Genomic DNA, 25305 nt, shown 5'->3' on the forward strand with positions numbered 1-25305 from the left:
CAGTCCAGGGTTCAGGTAGCATCCAACATTCAGCTCCTCCAGTCAACGTTCACGGCCCTACACCTCCTAATAAATGTTGAAAAATCTACTCTCACTCCAGTACAGAGGATACAGTTTATTGGAGTGGTGTTCAACTCCACTGAAGCCTACCTCCCAGAGGTGGGTTTCAGACAATCATGTCCCTAATAACACACCTCAAGGGCCATCCAATAACAACAGTCAGAACTTGTCTGAGGCTCTTACGCCACATGGTCTCTTGCACGTATTTAGTGAAACATGCAAGGCTGAGCCTCAGGCCTCTTCAGAAGTGGCTGGTTTCAGTCTACTCACCAAATGGCCACCATCTGGACTCTGTACTCAGAGTGTCTCTTCTGGTCCTTGTCTCTCTCATTTGGTGGCTGGACTCTCTCAGTGTTTGTGCCAGGGTTCCTTCGTATGGCCTCAACCATCAATGACTCTGGTCTCAGATGCATCACTGTGAAGTTGAGGAGCCCACCTGAGGCCCCTCAGAACTCAAGGACTTTGGTCTTCAGAAGAATTTTCTCTCTACATAAACGTCAGAAATCTCAGAGCAATTTTCCTGGCCTGTCAGGCTTTCCTGCTGCACATTACATGCAGACATTTGTTTGTTCTTACGGACAACACTGTTGCCATGTCTTATCTCAGGCAGGGAGTAGCTCACTCTTCCTGCCTTTGTCAGGAAGAGATTCAACTGTGGGAATTTTGCACAGCCCACTCAATCAATCTTGAGGTCTTGTACCTTCTGGAAGTGCAAAATGAGTTGGCAGATCACCTCAACAGGTCTTTCTCCAATCACCATGAGTGGTCCTTTTACCCAGCTGTGGCAAGGGAAGCTTTTCAGCGGTGGAGGGACTTCCTAGATAGACCTATTTGCAATCCGACACAACAGAAAGTTTGCTCCCTGCGCAGCCACCAACTACAGAGGTTATACCTGCAAGTAAGAGAGCCCATTCCTCCTTGGGACATGAATTTGGTTCTCAAAGCTCATGGGACTGCCATTTGAACCACTGGCAATGTGCTCCTTATTTTACCTCTCCTAGAAAGTGGTTTTGTTAGTGGCCATGGAGGTCTCAGAGCTCAGACTTTCACATCAGCACCTTCTTACACCATCTTCTTTAAAGACAAGGTGCAATTATGTCCTCGCTCCAATTTCCTACCGAACTATCCAATTTAATAACAATCAGGCAATCTACCTTCTTGTTTTTTACCCAAAGCCACATGCAAATAGGGAGGAGCAATAAGTTCACTCATTGAACGTTAGGTGAACCCCAGCTTTCCACATACAATGGACTAAACCATTCCGAAAGTCCACGCAACTGTTCCTTGTGGTAGCAGACAGGATGAAGGCTCTCTGTCTTTTTGAAGACAGTCTTTTTCTGGATTAAATCATGCGTTTTGGTCTTGTTACAATCAAGTGGGGGTTCTGCCTCGGCTGTCCTGATGGCTCATTCCACAAGGTCACAAGCATCCTCAGCAGCATTTGTAGCACAGATCCCTATCCAAGCAGCGACCTGGTCATTGATACATACATTCTCTTCTCATTACGCCATCACTCAGCAGTTGAGATATGATGCGAAATTTGTTCATACTGTCCTGCAGTCTGTGTGTCCATGAACTCCGATCCCTCAATCTATACAACTAATTGGGAGTCACCTGGAGTGGAATGCACATGTTCAATTACTTGAAACAAAAAAGGTTAGTAACCTTCCATAACTGTTCTTCAAGATATGCTGCACATGTCCATTCCTTGACCTGCCCTCCTACCCCTCTGCATTGGAGTCTTCCAGAAAGAAGGAAGTGAGGTGGCGCGGGGTTGGCTGGGCCCTTTATACTGGCGCTATGAGCATTAGAGGGCACTTGAGCCGCCTGTACAGGTACCACTAAGGGAAAGATTTCCGGTGACTGTGCTCGGAGAATGCACACACGTGGAGTGGAATGGACATGTGCAAAACATCTTGAAGAACAACAGTTACAGAAGGTTAGTTACCATTTTCCCCCTTGCTCCTCTGCACTTAGGTTTTGTGCCTACATTAGCCTAACTTCTATTTCTTAAGTTAAACCATCCTATAGGCTACAGTTGGTAGGGACCAATGGTCACTCTGGAGTTGGTCACCAGATTAAATAAGAACTCCTTTTCTTCCTCCAGAACCCTACTTAGTGGTATGCAGCTGATTCAGATGCTTGGGCTGTAGATGAACTTTTGTATCTTTCTTTGATTGCTGCTGCCTTACTGAAAAGACAGATTCAGCCTGAAAAATCTTTGGCAGCATAAGATGCTCTGAATCACAGAGATTCATTTTATTGTGATTTCTTACAGGCTAAAACTATGCCCCTCATCTCTAATTACAGGGTATAATCATGCCCTCAATCTATGCCCACAACTCTCATTGATATTAATGGAAGTTGCATGCATGAAAAACAGGCAAGAGACTGCCTTAAGATTCTACAGGACTTTGAGAAGGAACTAGTAGCTCAAGAGTTGGAAAATGGATGTTGAGCCTTTCATCTCTAACTTATGGTTTCTAATCTGACCCAGTGGGTTAGTGATCAAGAAATTCATTACTATGACTAGCAAAGCAATTTGCATAAAATAAGAACCAACTTGAACCTTCAGCTCAAGTCTGAAATGATCCAAATTGTTGAAGCTCTAAAAAACCCCCAAAGCAACTTTAGTAAAATTATTTTGTATGTCTTTGTCTGGAAGGGGAATTGGAAACACAAAAAGAACACGAGAAGAATCTGTTCTTGGGGTGTTTCCAACTCATCTGAAATTAGAACTTGGAAATCTCACGAGAGGTGATTTTTCACACCAAAGTAGTTCAAGAAATGATAGAAGAACTAATCTGTATATTTGTAGGCTTGTCTAAATTGACCTAAGCTACCAAACCTTTTGAAGTTAGCCTGTCATTAGTTACTAATTAACAGCTGTTCATTGGCCTGTATAAGGAGTAACAGATTCTCAAACTGGTTCCTGCTGGTTAGTGCCCACATCCCGAATTACACCATCACAACTGGCAGCCTTGTTGGTATTTTCAGCAGAGGTGGGGAAGGACTGACAGTGGTGATAGATCTAGTATTTCATCACTGGAGATGGTCGTCATGTCCAGGCTGAGGTATATTGACAGCACTATGTAAGAAAGCTTGAACTAGCAGAACTTGCTTTATTTGGTTTGTGGGTAAATAGAGGATTTAAGTCTTTGGGGCTATCAGTCCAGTTCATTTTATAAAGTATGAAAACATTTCCATTGAAAAGATACAATAGAGGAAATTTTTCACCATCTAGTTGCCTGTGGTGCAATCTTTAAAACCATAATTCAATTGCCACATTACTTAGAAACCTATCTATAGTACGGTGAAGTGCTCCAAAACAAGAAGCCATTTATGGCAGACTCCTTTTCTGTTGCTATTTCAGAAGGATTAGAGAAGATTGATGGCACTGTTCTTCCAGTATGCGAGAGAGCTTCTTAAATGAGTGCTGACTCTGCTGGTTTTTGGTATTTGCCTTTTATACTCCAGTTACTTATCCTTACTTTATAGAAGTTGAAAAATCACTTCGATTACAATTTTATAAAATGTGTGAACTGTGTTGGTTTGAAGGTTATGAGGGAAAACAGAACCCTTTTTTCCCCACAGATTGTATTCCAAAGAGTTTGCATGAGGAAAAGTATTTCTTGCCATCAGCAAAAAATATCAATTGAATTGAAAGATTCTGATTAAAATTAGCAAGCTTGAAACTCATCATAGCTGGCAATATTGTATTGAAAGAATGGATCATGAGTTAAGCAGTCAAAACAGGGGCCAGCTGGTCAAACAAGTTGCAAAAATAGCATCTCTGCGGTGTAACAAGCAAAAGAAAAACTTTGCTATTTAAAGCTTAATATTTGATTTCAATTCTAAACTAAATAAACTGCACATTGGAAACGGGTAAGTGATTTCTGACATTAGGCCTCCATACAAGTTGGTGTCACTATCGATGCCACTGTTCAGCAGCGTCCTGGTGGCTCAGAAATAACCTTTAAAATCAGAAACTGGCTTTCAGTGGGATTCACAGTTTGCACAGAACAGAAAAAATATTCTTCTTCTTCGAGTGATGGTCCCAATTTGTATTCCACATGTGAGTGTGCATGCGTACCATGCACCTGAGTTTGGAAAGGTTTCCAAGCAGTGTCCATTGACCTGCATGTGCGTAGTGTATCTCCTCGTGCTCTTGACCGAGGGTATAAGGGGCAATGCAGGTCGACACCACTCCAGTTGCTTCTTACCACTCCATTGCCCGATTCAGAAAGCCAGTTCCTTCTTCGCCTTAGCTAGCTAAGAGAGTTGCTCTTCGCGTTTCCAGATAGTTTGTAGTCTATTGTAGTTTATAGAGTTACTTAACTTAGCTTGAATAGCATAGAGTAGTGTAGTATATAACTTCCCTGCTCAGGGGACTCAAACCCCTAACCACCCCGGGGACTATGCCCAGGATCCTGGGCTTCAAGATCTGTCTCCTGTCCTTTTCCTGTCTCCATCAGCGATGAGCATCAACAGTGTCTCTATTGTCTGGGTGAGGCTCACATCTTGGGCAATGTGCGCTATCTAAGGCCTTCTTGCCCAGAATCAGAGAGGCCTGTGAGCTTTGCCTCCCCAAGTACCTGATGGAAGAGGCAATGAGGCCCCAAGTGCACTTGGATCCTGCCCAGGATGATTCCCCTGTGCAGCAGCTGCTGATGATTGTGAGTGCCCCTCCGAGCACCCCACAAGGTGTGGAGCCACCACCACAAAGGACAAACCCCATCATGAGAGCTAGACACACTCTCACGGGTACAAGAGAGGGTCCCCACAGCAAACTGCTCATAAGCGCAGTGTTCCTTCCCTGAGCTGTGCCTGGTCGGGTGAGATGTTGCATGCAGATCTTGCAGGACCAGTGACGAAGACCTCCTGGCTGGAGGGTAAGGCCAAAAACAAATGGGATCCATTGGTAGGCCGGTGATCCTAGTACGGAGACAGTCAGACCGCCCAGGTGCAAGCATGACCCTGACTTCTCCAATGGTGCCGTCTCACCACCAGACAGACGGGCCAACTCCAGCTACTTCACTGAGCCCCTCCAGAGTGACTATGGGTACTCCCCGGATTGCTGGATGCACAGAGACCTTCCTTACAACAGAGGAGGTGATTCTGCCATACCCACAGTCTCCACTTCTCTCAGGCCTAACCCTGTTCCATGGAGTTCCCATACCAGAGGATGAACCCCTACTGCTGCTGCAGGAAATGCCCCACTCTTCTACGCCACACTGCCGTCCTCTGGGTACCCGCAGTACCGCTTCTTCTAACAGAACTGCCATCTGACTCTGAGGAGTCCTTGGACACAGCATCGCCAGCATCACCACTGCCACGTAGGAGCATGGGGGCTCACCTAGACAGGGGGACCTCTCATTCTGGGACCCATAGCAGAGATGTCCGGAGCTGTCACAAGGGTCACCGTGCTTCCCCCACGCACCATCCTGCACCATCGATGTACGAAGAGGAAGACATCAAGTTGGTACCTCCAGCACTGACAGTCCCAACCAGAGCTTCGTCTTTGCCAGTGAGGCAATCATCTCTCTCCCACTCCTTCCCCCAGACGATCACTGGCAGTGTCAGGAACTGCTGTAGAAGGTGGCTGCAGATCTGCAGATTTCCTTGGAAGAAGTCCAGAACCCACATCATCTCCAGGGCACTGTCCAGTCACAAGGACTTTCTAGGGTGGCTCTCCTGATAAACAAGGCCATCCTGGAACTGGCCTGAACAGTGTGGCTTATACCAGCCACGTGTTCCCCCACTCCAAAGGGAGTCCAAGAAATGCTACTCCATGCTGCTAAAGGGGCTGATTTTTTTATTCACGCACCAGGCCCCCACCTCACTGGTTGTCCAGGTGGCCATGGAATGGGCTTAGCAACAACTGCAGATGTCCACTTCACCTGACAAGTCCTCCAAGTGACTGGACCTTCTGGGCAGGAAAGTCTTCTCTTCAGCGGGCCAACAGATCTGTATCGTGAACTATCAGGCTCTACTAGCCAAGTATGATTTTAACACATACAACAGGCTAGCAGAGTTCAATGATGAGCTTCCTACAGATGACCATGCCCAGTTTCAGGCCTTCATAGATGAAGAGTGCTTAATGGCAAAGGTGGCCCTCTAGGCTGCAGTAGATGCAGCTGACATTGCTTCCTGGTCGCAAGCCACTGGCCTTGTGATGTGCAGGGACTCATGGCTGCAACCCTCTGGTTGCCCCAGGGAGGTCCAAAATACCATGAAGACCTCCATTTCAATGAGGCCAACCTCTTCTGTGAGAAGATGGATGAGTCCCTGCACTTTCTGAAGGACTCATAGTCCACCCTGCAATCCCTGGGAATCCCAGCTCTGAGGCACAAACCCGAGGTAGCCCTTTTGACCACGGCCTCACACAACCTACCCATCCTACTACGATCATCCATCAAAGATCAATGAAGTGCCAGAGGTCCCAGAGAACCCAATTCTCTGCCACTACAACTTCCTTGACCCTCTCCCAGCTGCAGGGCAAGGATGTCTTTTGATATGCAGTTTGAGGCCTGCGACCCACCTCCAATGTCAACCACCTCACCTGCCCATCATCTTCAGCTGCTGAAATGCCTGATTTGCTCACCCTTGGGGGAAGATCACCCTGGAGAGTTGGGTACTGGAGATCATCCACCATGGATACTTCAGAGTTTCTCTCCTTTCCACCTCATTGCCCTCCCACCTGAGCCCCGCCGAGGATCCCTCCCATCAACTGATTCTTCAACAGGAAGCCAAAGCCCTGCTCCTCTAGGGTGCAATAGAGGGCCTCCCTCCCCAATACCAAGGAAAAGGATTCTACTCATCATACGTTCTCATCCTGAAGAAGGGTGATGGGTGGAGACCCATCTTAGTTCTTCACCTGCTACTACATTATCAGGAAGTTAAAGTTCTGAATGATAACACTGGCATCAGTTATTCCCTCCAACAGGAGCTTGGTTCGCAGCTCTTGACATGAAAGACACATACTTCCATGTAGACATCCACCCATCTCATAGGAAATTCCTCCGCTTCACAGTGCGACACCAACATTACTAGTTCCATGTCCTCCCATTCAGCAGCGTGATACACAAGCATTCACAAAGGTATTCATGGTGGTAGCAGCCCACATGAAACAACAAGGACACACAGTCATCGCATACCTGGATGACTACCTCTTGATGACACAATCGCAGCAAGAAGTTGTCTCCGCAATCCAGTCTCTTTAAAACCTCCTACTCAATGTGCTGAGAGTTCACTGTGATATTCAGCTGACAGTATTTCATCATTTTTAAACATATTAGAAACAATTTGGTTTTTGAAAAAATTCTGATAGTTGAATGCAACATTGTAGGACTCTGATAGCACCACAAAGTGATGAAATAAAAATGATTTATTATGAGGGCCAGGTAATTTGTAACAGCTGGTGCATATAGAATAAACTTGGCTTCACTGAATCAGTCATTGTGAGATTGTAAACTTTAAATCAGATTTAAGTCTTGCAATGTTCTGATAAATGTGTTAATATTTTTACTTAACTTCTCTTGCAGGTGTTTAAAAATATTTTGAAACTAAAAGGCCAATGGCACCTGTTTTTAACTCCTACTATTAGGCTGAAAACAAAAGGTTTTCAAATTTGTTTTTAATTCTGTAGACCACTTAGAGAGGGATCCTTTCTCTACTCAACAATCAATCGCCTCACCATGTGGTTCCAGAATTATTTAATTGTGATCACCAGGAAAAGGTCTGTAGATTACTATAGGTCCATGACCATCATCAGAGAACACCTGTCCTAAATTCATTTCTGCGTAGGTACTTAAACTGCGCTGATCTTCATTTCATCATTTTCATATTCTGTTCACCATATATCTGTGGCTCAATTTCACTATTATGTATTTAATACAGATTTAAAGGAAAAACTTATTGTAAACATACTTGTAGTGGATCACCATTTATTAGATTTCCAATGCTATACACAAGTCTCAATCAGTTGAACATATTTTATTCTGTCACAACAGCTGTTTTGATGATATATGCTCAAAAGGGCCTCATCCAATAAAAGCCAATGGGAGTCCTTCCCTCAAGATCTGGATCAGACTCTAAGGGCATTGTTACTGATAGAAAAAGCAAGCTTTTATAAAGGAACGTGGAAACTACCTTCTTCAAAATAATTCAAGCAGGGTTAGTTCGAATCTGTAGATTCTGTAATAATCAAGCCTAGGAGACAAATAAACCGTCAATACAGGAAAGAACTTGTCAAACGCTTATATTTAATGAAAGTCTCTCTTCAGTCATCTTCCCAACATTAATTTCAATTAAATACATTTTTAAAAATTTCCATCCCATATTAACTAATGTTTCCACTGTTAATTTATAAATCTCATACAAACTTTTGAACATGTGGTTAGCTGCAATGACATTTATTTAAAATATAAAAAGCAATTCTACATATTTTGTATTCATTTTCTGGCTGTCTTCAATCTGTGTAATCAGGTTATAACTAAGCCATTAAAACCCTAAACAATTCTCATACGTTATACAAATTAAATTGAATTGTAAAGAAAGTATTTTGTGCAGAATATTGTTTTTATTTTACCTCCACTTTGACTAAGGTGACCAAATACAAAACCACTCTAGCTTTTATGTTAAGTGTCCATCTGTTTTGGGTGCTAACCATTAGTTCAAATGTATTCTGTTTTTTAAAAATTCTGGCTGTATTTTACTCAGCATTTACATTTTGCATTTTGTATTTTACTCAGCATTTACATTACAGCATTTTGTAATGAACTACAGTACAAATGGAAGAAAGAGGTAATAAATCTTGCATAAACTGTTAGTTCAAAATTACACAAATAACTAAGCGTATCATTTGTTTTTAAACAGTTGCAAAACCAAAAATACAGGCCCAGCCAACTTTATTTAAATATCATTGGGCTCATTTAATATGAACTGTATGTCATGCTTCATGCATAATTTTCAGTCAGCACACTATTTTGACATTTAGGTGAAGATTGCTGATTGCTGTTGAGATTTTTTTCTTGATTAAATATATTTATTTTTATTGCCAAATCAGCTGTGGTATTTACTACCCTAAGCAAGTCTGTTTATCACAGTGAAGGATGGTACAGATTTATATTGCTGCCCATGACTACTCTTCAAAATAGGAATTAAACATCACATGCAAAACAACACTAAAACCTAAATAAGCAATGGTTCCTATATTTCTTTCTGAAGTTTAGCTAATGGTACAAGGATCATCGCTGCTTGGCTTCACTTCCCCTTCCAACAATAAATTCATCACAGCTTTAGTCAAGTAGCTGCATGTTCCTCTTTTTCCCATTGGGGGAGTGTTGTAAAATGAAGTCATGTCATCCTATAAAAACAAAAACAAAAAAGTGTATTTTTCTAACGAAGTGTTGATTGATAAGAATCAAGTTTAACCCTTGGTAAAGAGTAAGTTAATTGAAACCATTTTATAGGTGAAAAGTGCAATTCTCATTATTGATTTTGTCAGTCTTTTTGTATGACACACTCATTGTTCAATTAGTTGTCAAACAGGAATTTTAAAATCTAAGATTTTTCTAAAGGTACAATATGTACATGTTCAATTGCTTAAAGACTTTCTTGGAAATCTTAGCGTGTACCTATTCGGGCACAGTTTTATGAAAGAATATATTACATAATCTGGTCACATAATTTCCTCTTTATTTCCTAATGACAGGTCAGTTTCTTCACATTGTTTGCAAAACATATTAGTTAGGTAATCTCTCTTCAAACATTATGGTGGGGCTGGTTTCAACTCAATGACTAAGGTTGTGTTTAAAAATGCAGCTAAAGTATGGGACTTATTCCATTAACCTTAGAAGAAAAAACAAATATTTTCTTCCTAGACTCGCATCACATAAGAGTCCAGGTATTTTAAAAGCTCAATTAGGGATGATATGAAAAATTTGATGACTTACTTATACTTAGGCCATGTTTACATTACAGAGACTATAGCAGCATAGATACAGCACGGTAGCTACGCCTGCGTCATCCCTTAGTGTAGACCAGGGATCGGCAACCTTTGGCACATGGCCCGTCAGGGAAATCCGCTGGCAGACCAGGACTGTTTGTTTATCTGCAGGTTCAGCCGACTACAGCTCCCACTGGCTCAGTTCGCCATTCCAGGCCAATGGGGACTGCAGGAAGCGGCGACCAGCACATCCCTTGGCCCACGCTGCTTCCTGCAGCCCCCATTGGACTGGAACGGCAAACTGCGGCCAGTGGGAGCTGCAATCAGCCAAATTTGTGGATGCTGCAGGTAAACAAACCGTCCCAGACCGCCACCGGATTTCCTTGATGGGCCGCGTGCCAAAGATTGCCGATCCCTGGTGTAGACACAGCCTTCAGTGACAGAAAGGGTCTTTCCATCACTCTAGGAACACTAGCAACCGGAGTGATGGCAGCTAGGTCGACAGAAGCCTTCTTCTGTTGACCTGGCTACGTCTACACTGGAGGTTAGGTCAGCATAACTATGGCACTCAAGGGTATGGATTTTTACCCCTGACCTTTCTTGCTACATCAACCTCAAATTTAAATGTAAGCCAGGCCTTATTTGTGAGGCTATTGTCTAATATTATACATGAAAGAAGAAGTAATTTTTAAAGGTCTTGATTTAGTAAGGTAGTTAGGAATATTATAAGTACCTTGCTGAATCAAGCCCAGAGTTTGTGAAAAAACCTGAACTAAGGATTTTCTGTATTTTTAGTGTATGTTTTGGGAATGAATGTAAGGCACCTTAATTCTGTGTGAAGCTTTCTGTGCTGGAATAATTATTAATAGGGAAGTATTAATAGAAAAGTACTAAGTAGAGCTGGTCAGGAATTTTTTGATAGAAGGATTTCTCATTGGGAAATGTCGCTTCATCTACACTGGAACTTTTTTGCTGAAACATATTTCTGGTCTGAGAGAGACACCCTCCCCAGCCTAGCTAACAGCCTAGTGGCTAGGGCACTCACTCAGACTGTGGGAGGTGCACAGACTTGAACCTGGGTCTCCCAGATCCTGGGTGAATGCCCTAGCTTCTGTGCTATTAGCTAGGCTGGAGTGGGTGTCTCTGTTATGTTTTTTTCATGAAGGTTTCCAAAAGATCTTAGGTTGGTCCTGCTGTGAAACGTGAACATTTTTGAAATGTTGAGAATTTTCATGGGTGGATAAACAGTTTCCCATCCGGGTCTACTAAGTAGTGCGTTCTGGCTTCAAACCACTAATTTATTTTATGTTAACAACAATTCTTACTCCTAAAACTAAGGAGCTAATTTAATACATTTTCTAAATCTAGGAGCTCTCTTCGTAAACAATCATATAAAGTTCCATTAATTAGTATTTAAGGAAAATGCATAACTTATTAATAACTATTGTTCTTCGAGAGTTGCCTGCGTGCATTCACAAGTTAGGGATTTGGCATCTCTAGTCTTGAGCTGTGGAACTATACAACAAAGCATTTTCCGCTGTGGGGCACTGTAGTGCTCTCCTGCTAAGATGACATCATTGGCTTCATATATATAAGGAGGAACCCACTCCTCATCTTGACCACCTCAGTTCCTTCTCCCTAGCCTACAGATTCCTAAGGCAGAGGGAAAGGTGGTAGGCAGCATGAATGCAGAGGTAGCTCTTGAAGAACAACTGTTATTAGTAAGTAACCTTCATTACTTCTGTCATAAATACAAAGGGAAGGGTAAACCCCTTTGAAATCCCTCCTGGCCAGGGGAAGGCTCCTCTCACCTGTAAAGGGTTAAGAAGCTAAAGGTAACCTCGCTGGCACCTGACCAAAATGACCAATGAGGAGACAAGATACTTTCAAAAGCTGGGAGGAGGGAGAGAAACAAAGGGTCTGTGTCTGTCTGTAGTCGTCTTGGCCGGGGATAGACCAGGAATGGAGTCTTAGAACTTTTAGTAAGTAATCTAGCTAGGTATGTGTTAGATTATGATTTCTTTAAATGGCTGAGAAAAGAATTGTGCTGAATAGAATAACTATTTCTGTCTGTGTATCTTTTTTGTAACTTAAGGTTTTGCCTAGAGGGGTTCTCTATGTTTTTGAATCTAATTACTCTAAGATATCTACCATCCTGATTTTACAGGGGGGATTTCTTTATTTCTATTTACTTCTATTTTTATTAAAAGTCTTCTTGTAAGAAAACTGAATGCTTTTTCATTGTTCTCAGATCCAAGGGTTTGGGTCTGTGGTCACCTATGAGGCTTTTTGGTGAGGCTTTTTATCCAACATTTCCCAGGAAAGGGGGGGTGCAAGTGTTGGGAAGATTGTTCATTGTTCTTAAGATCCAAGGGTCTGGGTCTGTAGTCACCTAGGCAAATTGGTGAGGCTTTTTACCAAACCTTGTCCAGGAAGTGGGGTGCAAGGTTTTGGGAAGTATTTTGGGGGGAAGGACGCGTCCAAACAGCTCTTCCCCAGTAACCAGTATTAGTTTGGTGGTGGTAGCGGCCAGTCCAAGGACAACGGGGGGAATATTTTGTACCTTGGGGAAGTTTTTGACCTAAGCTGGTAAAGATAAGCTTAGGAGGTTTTTCATGCAGGTCCCCACATCTGTACCCTAGAGTTCAGAGTGGGGGAGGAACCTTGACAACTTCCTTAAGGGTCTCTGTGCATTCCTCTGTATGGGAGATTAGCACAGTGCCCCCACTCTCACCATAGACAGTGAAGGGCAAGGAGTTCTAGGGAAAAAACTGTAGCACCACTTTACCAAACAAAGCATTGGATCACTGTGCCACATCCAATTAGTAGTGCTTAGTGAATATATGAACAGAACTCCTTATTCTTTCTTTGCAAATCCCTACAATCGGGATCTGTCTCAGACATGCTACATCGGCAGCTACATAACGCGTCTTTAAACCCAGAGGTACCAGTTCTTTGGCCAATGTATAACAATGCTCAGTACACGTTTTAATTCAACAAGACTCTGTTTTCTCAGTGGCAACACATAATCTGTTAGATTTTCTGAAGAGCTTTATAAGTGTGAAAGAAGATCAATTTTTATGAACTTACTGAGATGCCAGTTACATTTTAAAGATGGTGTCCCTAGCCTCTGCTTGCCAGAAGCTGGGAATGGGCAATGGGATGGATCACTTGATGATTACCTGTTCTGTTCACTCCCTCTGGGGCACCTGGCATTGGCCACGGTCAGAAGACAGGATACTGGGCTAGATGGACCTTTGGTCTGACTCAATATGGCCATTCTTATGTTGAAATCTAACCAACTTGGTTTGCCAATTGGATAACTTAATAGCCAATATAGAATGGAATCTAATAAGATAACCCCTTTTTACTGAGTCAGGGGAGTATTAGTTTTTTATAGTTTTAAACACTGGATTCTTTTCAGGTCAACTTTTAAATGGAAGAGTATTTCTCAAATCAGAACATTTGCTTGTTCTTAACTAAATAACAACTTATTAATTCACCCAGAATCACATCCGTATATAGGCAACGGTTCATCACTCAAGTATAGATACAACCAGTGTTCTAGGTTTATACTACACATCCAGTCGTCTTGCAAGCAGTTACCACATACTAGAATTGAGGCTCAGTAGTTACATCAAGAAACAGTGCAAATCACCAAGATTTCTTATTACATTTACTTACTATCATAAATTCTCAATTCCTAACATTTATCACACTTCCAAGGATGCACTTTTAAGAGTGTGATCACTACTCTTTGACTTGATTGATCAAAAAGGGACACGTTTAGAATAGTAAAAGCATTTACTTAAAGTTATGATTTTCAGTCATATGCCAGTTTGCTTGGACTTACAAAGGAGTTAAAATCTAAAATATGGTTACTTGAGGTCTCACCAGAGAGTGCAGACTACAGTTATTTATGTTAAAGGATAAAAGGGGAAATACAATCTTTGAAATGAAATCTAACCGCTTGTTGTTATCCTTCTTAATTCTGAGATGGGAGAAGAGTCCTTTCCACACAGCTAGTCCAAGTGTCAGTTGCACTCAAGATTCTGCAGCTACTTGATGGGTTCAGTCAACTTTCTTGAGCACTTGGTGACTTCAGCTTTATATACCTTAGTTTTAGGGCTTGATGGAGGGGACCATCCTCTGATTTCTATTGGGTACGTGCCCAGTAAATGCTCAGATTTCAGCTCTTTCAGTTTTTCTGTTGCTTCCATCAGTATCCAGTAAACAACAAGTGGTTAGATTTCATTTCAAAGACTGTATTCACTTCTAGAAGGATATTGATCTGACTCACAAGGCAATCAGATGTGCAGCTTTTAATCTGCAGTGAGATTACTCATGATATATTTGGTTTACAAGGAAAACAATATACAGTTTAACACGTAGTTTGGATTTCTTGGGGTAACAGGCAGTTTGCCTAATTTGACTTTCATTCTTACAGTCAGTCATTTCTATTTGTCTTAACTTGCTGCTTCCCCACCCACCTCTTGATCCACTCACAATGTGCAACAGGTCACTTTGTATAAGAAAGCAGGGTGCGACTCTTGCTTGATAACTTAGGGTATGTCTATACAGCAACTAGACACCCACGACTGGCCCATGCCAGCTGACTCAGGCTTGTGGGGCTCTGACTGCGAGGCTGTTTTATTGCTGTGTAGTCTTCTGGGCTTGGGCTCCAGTCTGAGTCAGAATGTCTACACTGTAATTTTATAGCCCTGTGAGCTCGAGTCGACTGACCCACAGTCTGAGGCAAGCAGTGGCAACAACTAATTAACTATACTATAAGGAACTAACCAAGAACTAACTACAAGAAGATAGGCTAATTAACTCATGTGCACGAGAGGTAGTTCAGTTTAGCTCTCTGCAGTGGTGGTGAAGGAATTGAGATGGTCAGAGGTACTCTTTCCTTATGTAGATGGATCCAATCATGTCATCCTAGCATGAGCACGCTACTGCTCTTCTCCATTAGATAGAACTTTGGTATACAATTCTGTAGTTCACCACTAGAGGCATCAAATTCTGTAAGTGGGAATGTACAGAGGCCATTGCAGAAGAAAGACTTCTATATCATTTTGGAATATCTTCTTTAAAACTATTTAGGGACTGGTGGTTAATTAGAAACCAGTGCTGTTTCCTAAACTATTGATGAAGAAACAGCTCAGTAGGTTATGGCGACCTCCTCTAGAATCAATAATCAATGGGTAAACACTTTAGATGCAAAACTGAGTTTGTGTTACCACCAAAATGTTCTTGTTGAGGTCAGTTGAAGTTTCTGGGTACTCAGCACTTCTAAATATCTGGGCACTTATTTAGGTGCCTCAGTATGGATTTAGGATCCTAACTTCAGGCTGTTTTTAAATATCATATCCTGCATCTATTTAGATAACACCACCGCTTACCTTCTTGCTCCCCTACCAAATAGGAAACATTTCATTTTAAGACACCAACTTTTTCTAAGAATATTCAGGTTATTCCAGCTTTACCAAAACAATCATTCTAACATTCAGTGAGCTAGGACACACTTTATTTCAAGCAACTTTGTGGGCTGGTTGTCTAGCCCTCAAGAAAAGGTCTTGAGTTCTCTGTAGTTACTTGGACATGGCCATGGCCATGTAGTGAGTACTTCTATTTTATCGGGATCAGTACTTACACCCTCTTGGGACACGATGTGACCCACATACTTCACTGAGGTTCTGCAGAATTGGCATTTGTCAATTGAAAGCTTCAATCATAATCCTCCAACCTATCAAGCACTTTAGGAAGTGTTTCTTCATTCTCCTCCAAGGTTCTTCCAAACACAATCAGGTCATCCAAATAAACTAACGCTTGCAGTAAATTCATGTCTCCCACAACTTTCCCCATAAGACACTGAAATGTGGCAGGTGCTCCAGAAATCCTTGTGGCATGCGTTCAAACTGATAAAACCCTAATGGGCAGATGAAGGCTATCTTCTCCTTAACTTCTTCTCCCAGAGGGATCTGGTAGTATCCAATCTGAAGATCCAACACAGAGAACCACTGGCTTCCCAGCAAATGGTCTAAGGCATCTTGGACTCGAGGCATAGTGTACGGGTCAACCACAGTACGGCTGTTTAAGGTACGATAGTCAATACACATCCGGATTTTCTCATTCTTTTTATGGACCACCACAATGGGTGAGGTGTATGGTCTGCGGAACTCTGTAATGATGCCATTCATAGCCAGCTCCTGAAGATGTCGCACATCTTCCATCTCGGAGACAGCAATCCTCCTAGATCTCTCCCTGAGTCATGTAGTCTGATGTTGGGCTCTACTCCTTTTGCACATCCCACATCTCAATCTTGCAGTGAGAACACCTTGGATCTTTCACAAAGTTTCTTCCTCAGGCGATCCTTCCACTCCTCGGACAATGGTGAATCTCCAACGTCAAACTTTGCTGGGTCTATTGTTGGAACTTGAGTTTCACACTGGGGTTTTACAACTAATTCAGGCTCAAAGAGGTCTGCTATGTGTTGTCCTTGCTTCACAAGAACATCACAACTTGTTTCAGTAGCAATCAGTATAATTACCTTTTCGTGGGCTTCCGCAGGTAGGGTCATGACTCCACTGGGGACCAGAACTCCTTCAGAGAACTCTCTTTCAACCAGCTGCTCTACCATTGCTATTGTCCTTTTACTGCCTTTCAGCTAGGTACTCATGACAAGCACCTCTTGCTCCATCCTTGCAGGCACTACTCATGGGGTCATGCCTGTGTATTTCAGTGCCCCAATTGGTAGCTCAGATATCTCCTTTTTAGCACTCTCAATTTTCCTATACGCTTCAGCACAAAGTCTATGGATCATCAGGGTATGCAGGTACTGGTCCCCAGCCCATTGTCTGCAGTAATCCGCAAGTACCTTGAAGAGACTGGAGTTGGTCCCTATCAGCACAGACACATCAGAGGTCCCTTTAGGGTCAAGGCATATTAAGGCAGCTGTGTCTATCTCTTCTCTTACCCCAGCAACCTCCTCTGGGAATTCCAGGTGCACTGTGACATATCCTTGGAAGGGATATTCATCCAGGCTGAGGCCACACAGACCAAGGCCAGTCAGTGGCTGTATAGGCAGATGCCTACGCATCTGTTGGTAGAATGACTGAAATATAATAGTCACTTGAGATCCAGTGTCAAGCACTGCTTTACACTCTGCCCCTTCAATCCTCACTGTGACCTCTGCTCAAGACCTTATCAGTCCTGTGGGGATCCCAGCTGGACAGTCTTTTCTGGGGGAATCTTCAAACCCTGCAGGCCTGGATGGTCCCTGTCCCCAGACCCTCTGGCAGGTACTGGATCTCTCCCAACTGATCCTCAGCTTTCCATACACTAAGGAGGGATTTTCTTCAGTATGGCTCTTGGCAGCACTGTGCCCATCCTGACCACATCGGTAGCAGAAGAACTGTCCTTTCCCGCTTCGCCTGGGTGGGATGGTGGCTCTAAATGCTGACTTCTCAATCGCCACAGTTTGAGGCTCCTTATTCCTGGAAGTCTTAGCTCGGTCAATGATGCTTTGCAGCTCAGCTATCCATTCTGTCAGGACCTGCATTTGTTGGGCAAGTTCCTCTTTGGTGCTCACCATCAGTACACTGGGCGTTTGCAGTGGTGTTGTGCTGGCTGGCTCCAATGTTTGGGCTTCCTAAAACTTGCTGGCAGCCTGCCTTTCTTCCTCCTCTCTGATCTCTTTTATCAGCTGGGAGTAACTTGGGGGATGTTCCTGTCATTCTCTTAGCTGGAGATGAAGTAGAATCGGGTTCTGATACCGAGTTCCTCTTACAATTTGAGCCAGTCTGGTCTGATCCATCTGCTCAGCAGTCACTGCTCCCCTCATGACAGCTCTCTGAAGCAGTCTCTTCAGCCTCTGTATATAGGCTGAAGCCTTTTCACCCCTTTGCTGTCGGGAATTAAGGAACTTACAGTAGCTGTCTTCAGGGCCCTCTACGCTCCCAAAGGTGTGTTCAAGGGCCTCTAGGCAGTCCTTCACACTGACCCAGGGTCAATGAGCTTCAGGGTGCGAATCACATCTAATGCTGGGCCACCAAGACTCTATTAGACATCTTTGCTTTTCTGCATGTGGTATGGCCCACTCTTGCAGCATTTCAGTAGTATGCTCTAACCAGGATTCAAACTCCTCTTCCCCAGCAAATAACCTTAACTTATGACAAGAGTTTGAAGTAGCATGGGACAGCACAACCTTTTCCAGTGTTTGCCCAAGTGCTTTTGCCCCATCATCAGCCAAGGCTGTGGTCCCTGTGCTAGAGGCTGCTGAGCCGGGGCCCAACAAACCTGACATATTCGCCATTATACAAACAGTAGTTTCCTCAACATATAAACACAATTGTTTCCCAATGTAGTGGGTCATTCAACAGGTGCTTGTGAGGGGTACTGACCCAGGAATCCTGGATGAGACCCCCAAAATGTAACCCTTCTGCCCATCAGAGTTAGCAGCAACAAGGGCTGGGTTCAGTATCTAGGAGTTCCATTTCAATAACACAATGCAAAAACCAGCTCGAGCCCCCACCCAGTGACCTGGGACAATTCCATACCACCCCCTGGGTGCCTCTAAGAGGCAATACTTCCCCTCTCGCAAACTGAGTCTGAGTGTAGCAAAAGACTTTTAATAAAAGAGGGAAACAATGCCACATTATGTTGGGGAAACACCACAAACAGGATTCATAACACAAACCATGAGCAAAAGACCCACCCCCAAGTAAGTTTGGCAGTGTCCTTTTCCCCTCAGGGTCTTAAGTCCCGCAACCCAACAGTCACCCTTCCCACTGATTCTGTCCTTGGTCAGTGCAGTCCCTAGAGTTCACAAGTTCATCTGCAGAGTTTACCTCCCAGCCTGGGTTGAAGTGGGGGGAGGTATGGAGGCACCTTACATGCTCCGCTGCTCGGGTGAACAGCCAATTGACATACCCCTCCATGGGGTTCTACTGCAGTCTTCACCGCCAGCTGTGCCTCTCTGCTAGCCGTCCTGCTAGCCGCTCACCAATATGTCTTCAGGCTCCCTGCCCACTTAACAGCTCTCAGTGATTTCTCAGTAACTTCAGCTCTTTAGTGATTTCAGGTGTTAGTAGGGGAGCCTCAGTGCTGGTGCACTCAGAACCACTAGTCCAAAGTAGGTCTAATGCTTAGACCTAAGTATCAGTAATTTCAGCTCCGCAGCATGTAACAAGACTCCTAATGGAGTCAAAATTAGCTCTGTTATTACACAGTGGAGAGAGGAAGGGTCAAAGTGGTGTTGAGGGCCCTCAGAAGGAGCCCACACTCCGAGGTACAAATACCTGTCCCCATCCTCTCTCAGTTCACTAGGCTTTGGAACCCATGTCCCTTGCCTAGCGAGTGCTACTTATAAAACGTCAAGTACAGTTCAACTGTCCTTGATTCACATAACCAGGATAACAACAATGCTGCCCCAATCACAAAGAGACTGGGGATTCCACAGCATCCAAAGTGACCATTTGGGTGAGCAGTCCCATCATGCTGGGGGTTGGGGCCTGTGCCCAGGCAAATGAGATCAACCCCTGAAATCCTTTTCTACAGCTCACCACCAGATGTCAGGGTAGAGCTCATTCTGACTCTGCTTACACTTAAATAGAATTAAATTTCATGGATTCCATTTGGGAGTTCTGTATGTCTGTTTTATTTTCAGCCTCACACATTTACAATTTGTTACCAAATTTTGTCTTTGATTGAGAAGAACTCTAAATTTTACATGAAGTGAATATTTTACTCACTTGCTTTTCAACTCCCTTTAGCCTGGTCTCATCTTTCTGGAAATAATGAAATGCTTCTTTCACCAGTTTGTCCAAATCCACTTTATCCTGAAACTCTAACTCAGGGTTTCGCTCCAAAATAAGAGATACAACCATTAACAACTAGAATAGAAAAAAAATAAACAAACACCTTTAATTTTAGGCCAGTTTGAAATCAGGTTACGTAAAAGATGACGTTGTAAACACAGGCTCATGCTTGAATCAAGCCATAAAGTGATTCGTGAAGAAACATCTTCATTATGGCAGTGTAAACAGATAATTTTTGAATTTCTATATATTGAAAAGGCAGAATTTTACGTAAAAATGTACGTTTGAAATTGATGGAGTAGGTAGAACAGTCAAAAGATCATTACAGTAATCTGAGCAAATAACCAACACTAGGGAATAGATAAAGGCTTAGCTGTAGGCAAGGGCAAGCATTTGTATAATCAGACACATTAAACAACTGAAATCTAGATGTCTTATCAATGGAATATGTATAAGCAACAAACAACAAATTTAAGTCAAAGGATCCTGAATTACTTGCAGCTATAACAGCATTTAAAATGGGAATAACCGACTTGCATGACTGTTTTGCAGGCCTTAAGGGTGTGACAAGCAATTGGTGGTGGAGTGCATATTGATCATTTGTGTCCTTGGGGACTCCAGGCCATATCTTTCAGCTGCAGGTTGAGATGTTGTACTCAACATGCCAGTAGTTGTTGGGCATGATCAAAACAGTTTTGAACTCCTGAGTGCCAGGGAATATCCAGGGACAGATTCATAGTTGCAGGCAAGAAATACTAGTGGCTGCACAGAGGCCAAATACTCTGGCAGCTATTGAAGGGAGAACTGCCCCCTGGTTTGCTCAGACAGCATGCCCAGGGCTTGGTTCTAGGGGTAAAAGTGCATAACAGGATGGCAGGACTCTATTGCCTCACTTTGTTAGCTGGTGGAGGTAGCTGGTGGTTAAATACTGTTGATTCATTGGGCAAGTGTGGCTCTTTGGACTGCCCAACAGAGATGGGAGGGAGGAGTCGTCATCTGGCAGGTGGAACTGGTGTTTAGAACAGTTGGGCTCTGAAGAAAGGATCCCATGGCTTAAGCTGGGGGCTGCAAATAGTGCTATTTTGGAATTAGCTTTTTGTTTAAAAGTCTGCCGCTCCCCTGGCCCAGTATTATTAACGCTATGGCTACTGTTTGCTCTGTTTGGTGCAGTGTGGGGACCCCAACATCCTGAAATGCATTATCCAAATACATTAATGTGAACCTGCTTAATATAAAACACAAAAATCTGTGGAGACAGTGTCCTAAAAACTGCCATAGTAGTTTGGATCTGCAGGTGCTTATCTGTGATTTTAAGCCATTCCTGTTAATTCAATTCTCTGTGGGGTTCAGTTACTCTCTCTCAAAATTGTTACGAACAAGTCACATATATAAAACTTCTCTTACTCATATGATACTGACCTCTACAATAATTTGTCTGTATTCAGGCTGGTCAATATTTTGCAACATGTCTTCAACCAGAAGGGAAAAATTCATCTCATACATAGTCATATCAGATAGTGTTGGTTGCTGAAAAAGAAATAAAACAAATAATAAAATGCTGCATATATTTTAACCATTTGATTTCAATAAAAATAATTCTAATAGAACTGGTTGGATTGTTTGTTGTGGATTATTTATCCAACATTAACAATTTGGGTTCTGTTGGATCAAAGGAGAAGCAAATTTCTAGTCAATGATAAAGGCAGTCTGTTAGGAGTCTAGTCTGAGATTTATTTTCCCCTTCAGAATATTAAAATATTTTCACTGCAGTTACAAGCAAATAGTAAACTCAAAGCTTCTTATATGTAAAGTCTTCTTCCAGCACCATATGTCCAATATGTTATTTTACACCTGGAATCCTTTGTTAGCTGTAGCAAACATTCCATGAAAAGAGAAGAAAAAGACAATGGCAATGCATTCAGTAATTTAAAAACCAATGTGCAACTCTCTAAATATTTTCTTTTTACCTGTGGTAAATATTTTTCTGCTACTATTACACCATTGGGGGTTCTCTCCAGGATTTGCCACACCCTGTCATAGAAACCATGGGGAGTTCGATTCAGAGAACCATCTATTTGACGTCTATTAAGCCAACATCTGTGGACAAAACAAAATGACTGAAGGGCTTGAAAAACCAACCTGTTTCAGATTCAAAACAAAGCTTTCTTTGTGGTTTAAATAAGCCATTAGGGTAAGCAATAACAGTAAATATCCATCAATGATACACACACAGTGTGTGTTGCATTTCCTGTTAAATATTTTAAATGGAAATAAAAATAGACCCTAAAGAGAACAAAAGCAAGATGATTTAGAGTCTGGAATGTTATCTTATTAACTGGTCTAACAAATTTAACACTTAAATTGATTTAACACAGAACAGGACATAGGCCAAATTAAACTCTGCTGTAACTTCACCGAAGTCAATGAAGTTACCAGGCACAAGGGAAGAATTTGACAGAACACCTATAATACATAAGAAAACATATATATGTTTAGGGAAAGCAAATTTGCCATTTAATTTACCGGAGATACAATTTGTCAGGCACATGTGTATGGCACCAAAATGTATACACGTTGCATAAAGAAGAAACCATGATCCATGCTAATACAACTACAGTATAAATTTTCCTTTATTATCCCCTCTACTGCATGTAATACAATTTACGGTGCTAGTACAGCTTCCATATTAAACCCTGCAATTCCAAATTAGACTGCAAAAAGTGTACCAAGTTGAAGAGACATTTTTGCACGTTGTAATTTAAAAAAAATTGAAGTTGGTAAGCTGAAATTTTGTTGGTGCTTCATCCGAAATGTCCAGTGCTTTACAGCATCTGTAATTTTAAAGAAATTAAGAAACCTACATTTATGAAGTTGATTCTACAGTTAATTTAACAAAAAATCATAAGGGTTTAGTAGACTAGTGTAGTACAGTATTGCCAACCACAAACATTGAAAAATCATGAGTCAGATCCCCCAGAATTATGAGATGAGCTTAATCATGAGATTTTAAAGGATAATAAATTTTGGATTCTGTTTATTTGTCATTCAGTTTTTGAGCCTTTAGTGGATCATATCTTCAAACTTTTCTTTGCAATTATAAAGGACTACAAATTTACGTTTCTTTTTAAAAGAAAGGTGAGATTATTACAAAAAAACATGACTCCCAGGGCTGGGGCTTTAAGAAAGACAAACACTGAAAGACTAGCAACAAAACTGTGAGAACTGGTAATGGTTGTAATGAGCAAATTCAGTTTATAAAATTAGTCTATGGTAGCAATATTTCATAGTTAGTTTATAATATTTCTATTTAAGTATTTATTTTAAAAAATTCTTTCCTAGCAGCAGTATAGTCTTCAGAGGTCTTCTCTTCGAAGGAGAAAATCTTTTCCCATGCAGCAGGAGTTTGTACAAGCTCTCTGTATTGAACTGAGAGAGCTTTCCTGAGAAACCAAACTAAATTCTGAGGGTAAGTGCTGTTTTCCTCAGTTATTTTAATATTAAGAAAAAGGAGTGCAGAAGAAAATGAACAGTGGACCAGGTGCCTCATTTCATACTTTATCTCTCAGCTCAAAGATATAGCTGTTTTATTAAAAATTAACAAGTCTTTTTTAGGAGAGCACTATGTCTAACCTGTATGCATGTGCCAGACATTGGCGGCAGAGAAGTCAGAAAACTAAATGTTATGAATTATTTGTATAGGTAACCAATTTGTATAGGTAACCTAAATTTTAATTAGTGCTGTGCTGAATAGTTTTCTATAATTGAACGAGCTGGTCCTGTTACTCTTAGAAAATTTATTACACCCTTAAACTCCCCATTTAAGATACACTCCCACCTTATAACATTTTGAGTGTTTGAACAGAGTAACAGAATAGCCACCAGTTTCGGTTACCTTTACTCTCTGTGAAGAATGAAAGAGATATCTGTATTATTATTACGAATATTATATATACACCTCTGTTTATTTGATTACTGTGATGCCAGTAGCTACCTGGGATCAAAGAGTTTATTTAATTCTGGGTGGTTATACAGATCTGCAGGAAGGCAGGCAGTGGCTTTAGAGATAATCCTAGTCACGAGAACTTAAGGGAACAAGCCCTGTGAAGTCTCCCTCCAGGCATGCTGGAGCTTCAGGCGGAAGTCGGGCACAAAAGACTTTTTGAACTGTTAAATTAATGTATAAGAAGGGTTGCACTCAGAGATTTGGTATGTGAAAAGGGTCACCAGTACAAAAGTCTGAGAACCCCTGGTGTGGACGATGATGTATACAGTGACTGAAGAAACAACCAAATGCCATTAAGAGTTCCCTGAATCAGCAGAGTCTAGAGGAGGAAAAGCTGCAGCTGGAAGAAAAGAAACTGGAGCTGGCCCAGTGCCAGCACGCGTAGAAACAGCACCACCGTGAGCAGGGTGTGAGAAAGAAGCTATGAAGATATGAATTGGACCTGAAGCTACAGCACAGTCAGTGCCTATCAATTTAGTAAGTGGGGACAGAGACCGAACACCAGCCTTAGGAGGCAGCATAGATTTTAAATGGTTACCTTGCTACAGGTATGGGAATGACATAGATGTATTTTTATATGCTTTGGAGGTGAACTGTGAAGTGAATGTATGGTATCTATCTCCTTTACTGACAGGGAAGACTGTCACCCATGGCCCAGAAGGACTATAGAAATTATGAGCCACGTAAGCAAGCCTTATTGCAAAAATTTAAACTAACACACAGCCTGTAAGAGGAAATTTGTAACCTCGGTCTCCCACATCAATTTGTGACCAGCATGGAGATAATGCCCTCATCTTCTATCCTGCTCATTTGTGATGCACCAACTAAAAATGATCTCTCTGGCAGCTAACAAAAACCAGTGCTACAGCCTTAAAGGAGATGGTACATGTCAGACAATGTACCTGAGCTTGAGGATGGTGAGGAGACAGGGGATTTAAACAAGGAATAATTACAGCTCAGTAGGAGATCAACAAGCAGTCAATAAACCCTGCTCTGACTGGTGAAAACTCCTTAAGTAACTAGTCTTGGGATGTTGTTTGGTTCCTAGTGTCAGGCTAGATGAGGAAAATCCTACACATCGAATGTCTACGGTATCAAATATTACTTTATTGTAAAGTTTCACACAAGGATTATGGGGCAATAGGGCAGAATTTTAGACGTAAAAGAAAATCAGAAAAATTGCAGACAGCTAAAAGAACAAACAAATCAATGTGTGTCTTCACTACCTCTGTATACATAATTAAGGCTATGTTTTAGTCACAGGTATTTTTAGTAAAAGTCATGGACAGATCATGGGCAGTAAACAAAAATTCACAGTTCGTGACCTGTCCATGACTTGTACTATATACCCCTGACTAAATCTTGGGACCAGATTTGTGCTAGGGGGGAGCAGCCCAGGACCTCCCCCCCTCCCGCCGGTGTTGCAGGGTGGGGGGCAGTGGTGCGCAGCCCTGGACCCCTGCAGGTGTTGG

General features: G+C 42.2%; 1 protein-coding gene across 4 annotated transcripts in view; it reads right to left on the reverse strand.

Annotated features, from left to right (window-relative positions):
- Positions 1–8039: 8039 nt before the first annotated feature.
- PHKB (phosphorylase kinase regulatory subunit beta) overlaps positions 8040–25305 on the reverse strand; it is a 218574-nt gene continuing 201308 nt past the window's right edge. For all 4 annotated transcript variants that reach the window (XM_077830734.1, XM_077830733.1, XM_077830732.1 and 1 more), the window contains 4 exons: positions 21798–21927; positions 21250–21357; positions 19765–19905; positions 8040–9427 (listed from right to left, as the gene is read on the reverse strand). In XM_077830734.1, the coding sequence (XP_077686860.1) occupies positions 9290–9427; positions 19765–19905; positions 21250–21357; positions 21798–21927 (517 nt within the window). In that variant the 3' untranslated portion in view covers positions 8040–9289. The remainder of the gene's footprint in view (positions 9428–19764; positions 19906–21249; positions 21358–21797; positions 21928–25305) is intronic.

The sequence above is a fragment of the Eretmochelys imbricata genome, chromosome 12 (genome assembly GCF_965152235.1).
Source record: "Eretmochelys imbricata isolate rEreImb1 chromosome 12, rEreImb1.hap1, whole genome shotgun sequence".
NCBI lineage: Eukaryota > Metazoa > Chordata > Testudines > Cheloniidae > Eretmochelys > Eretmochelys imbricata.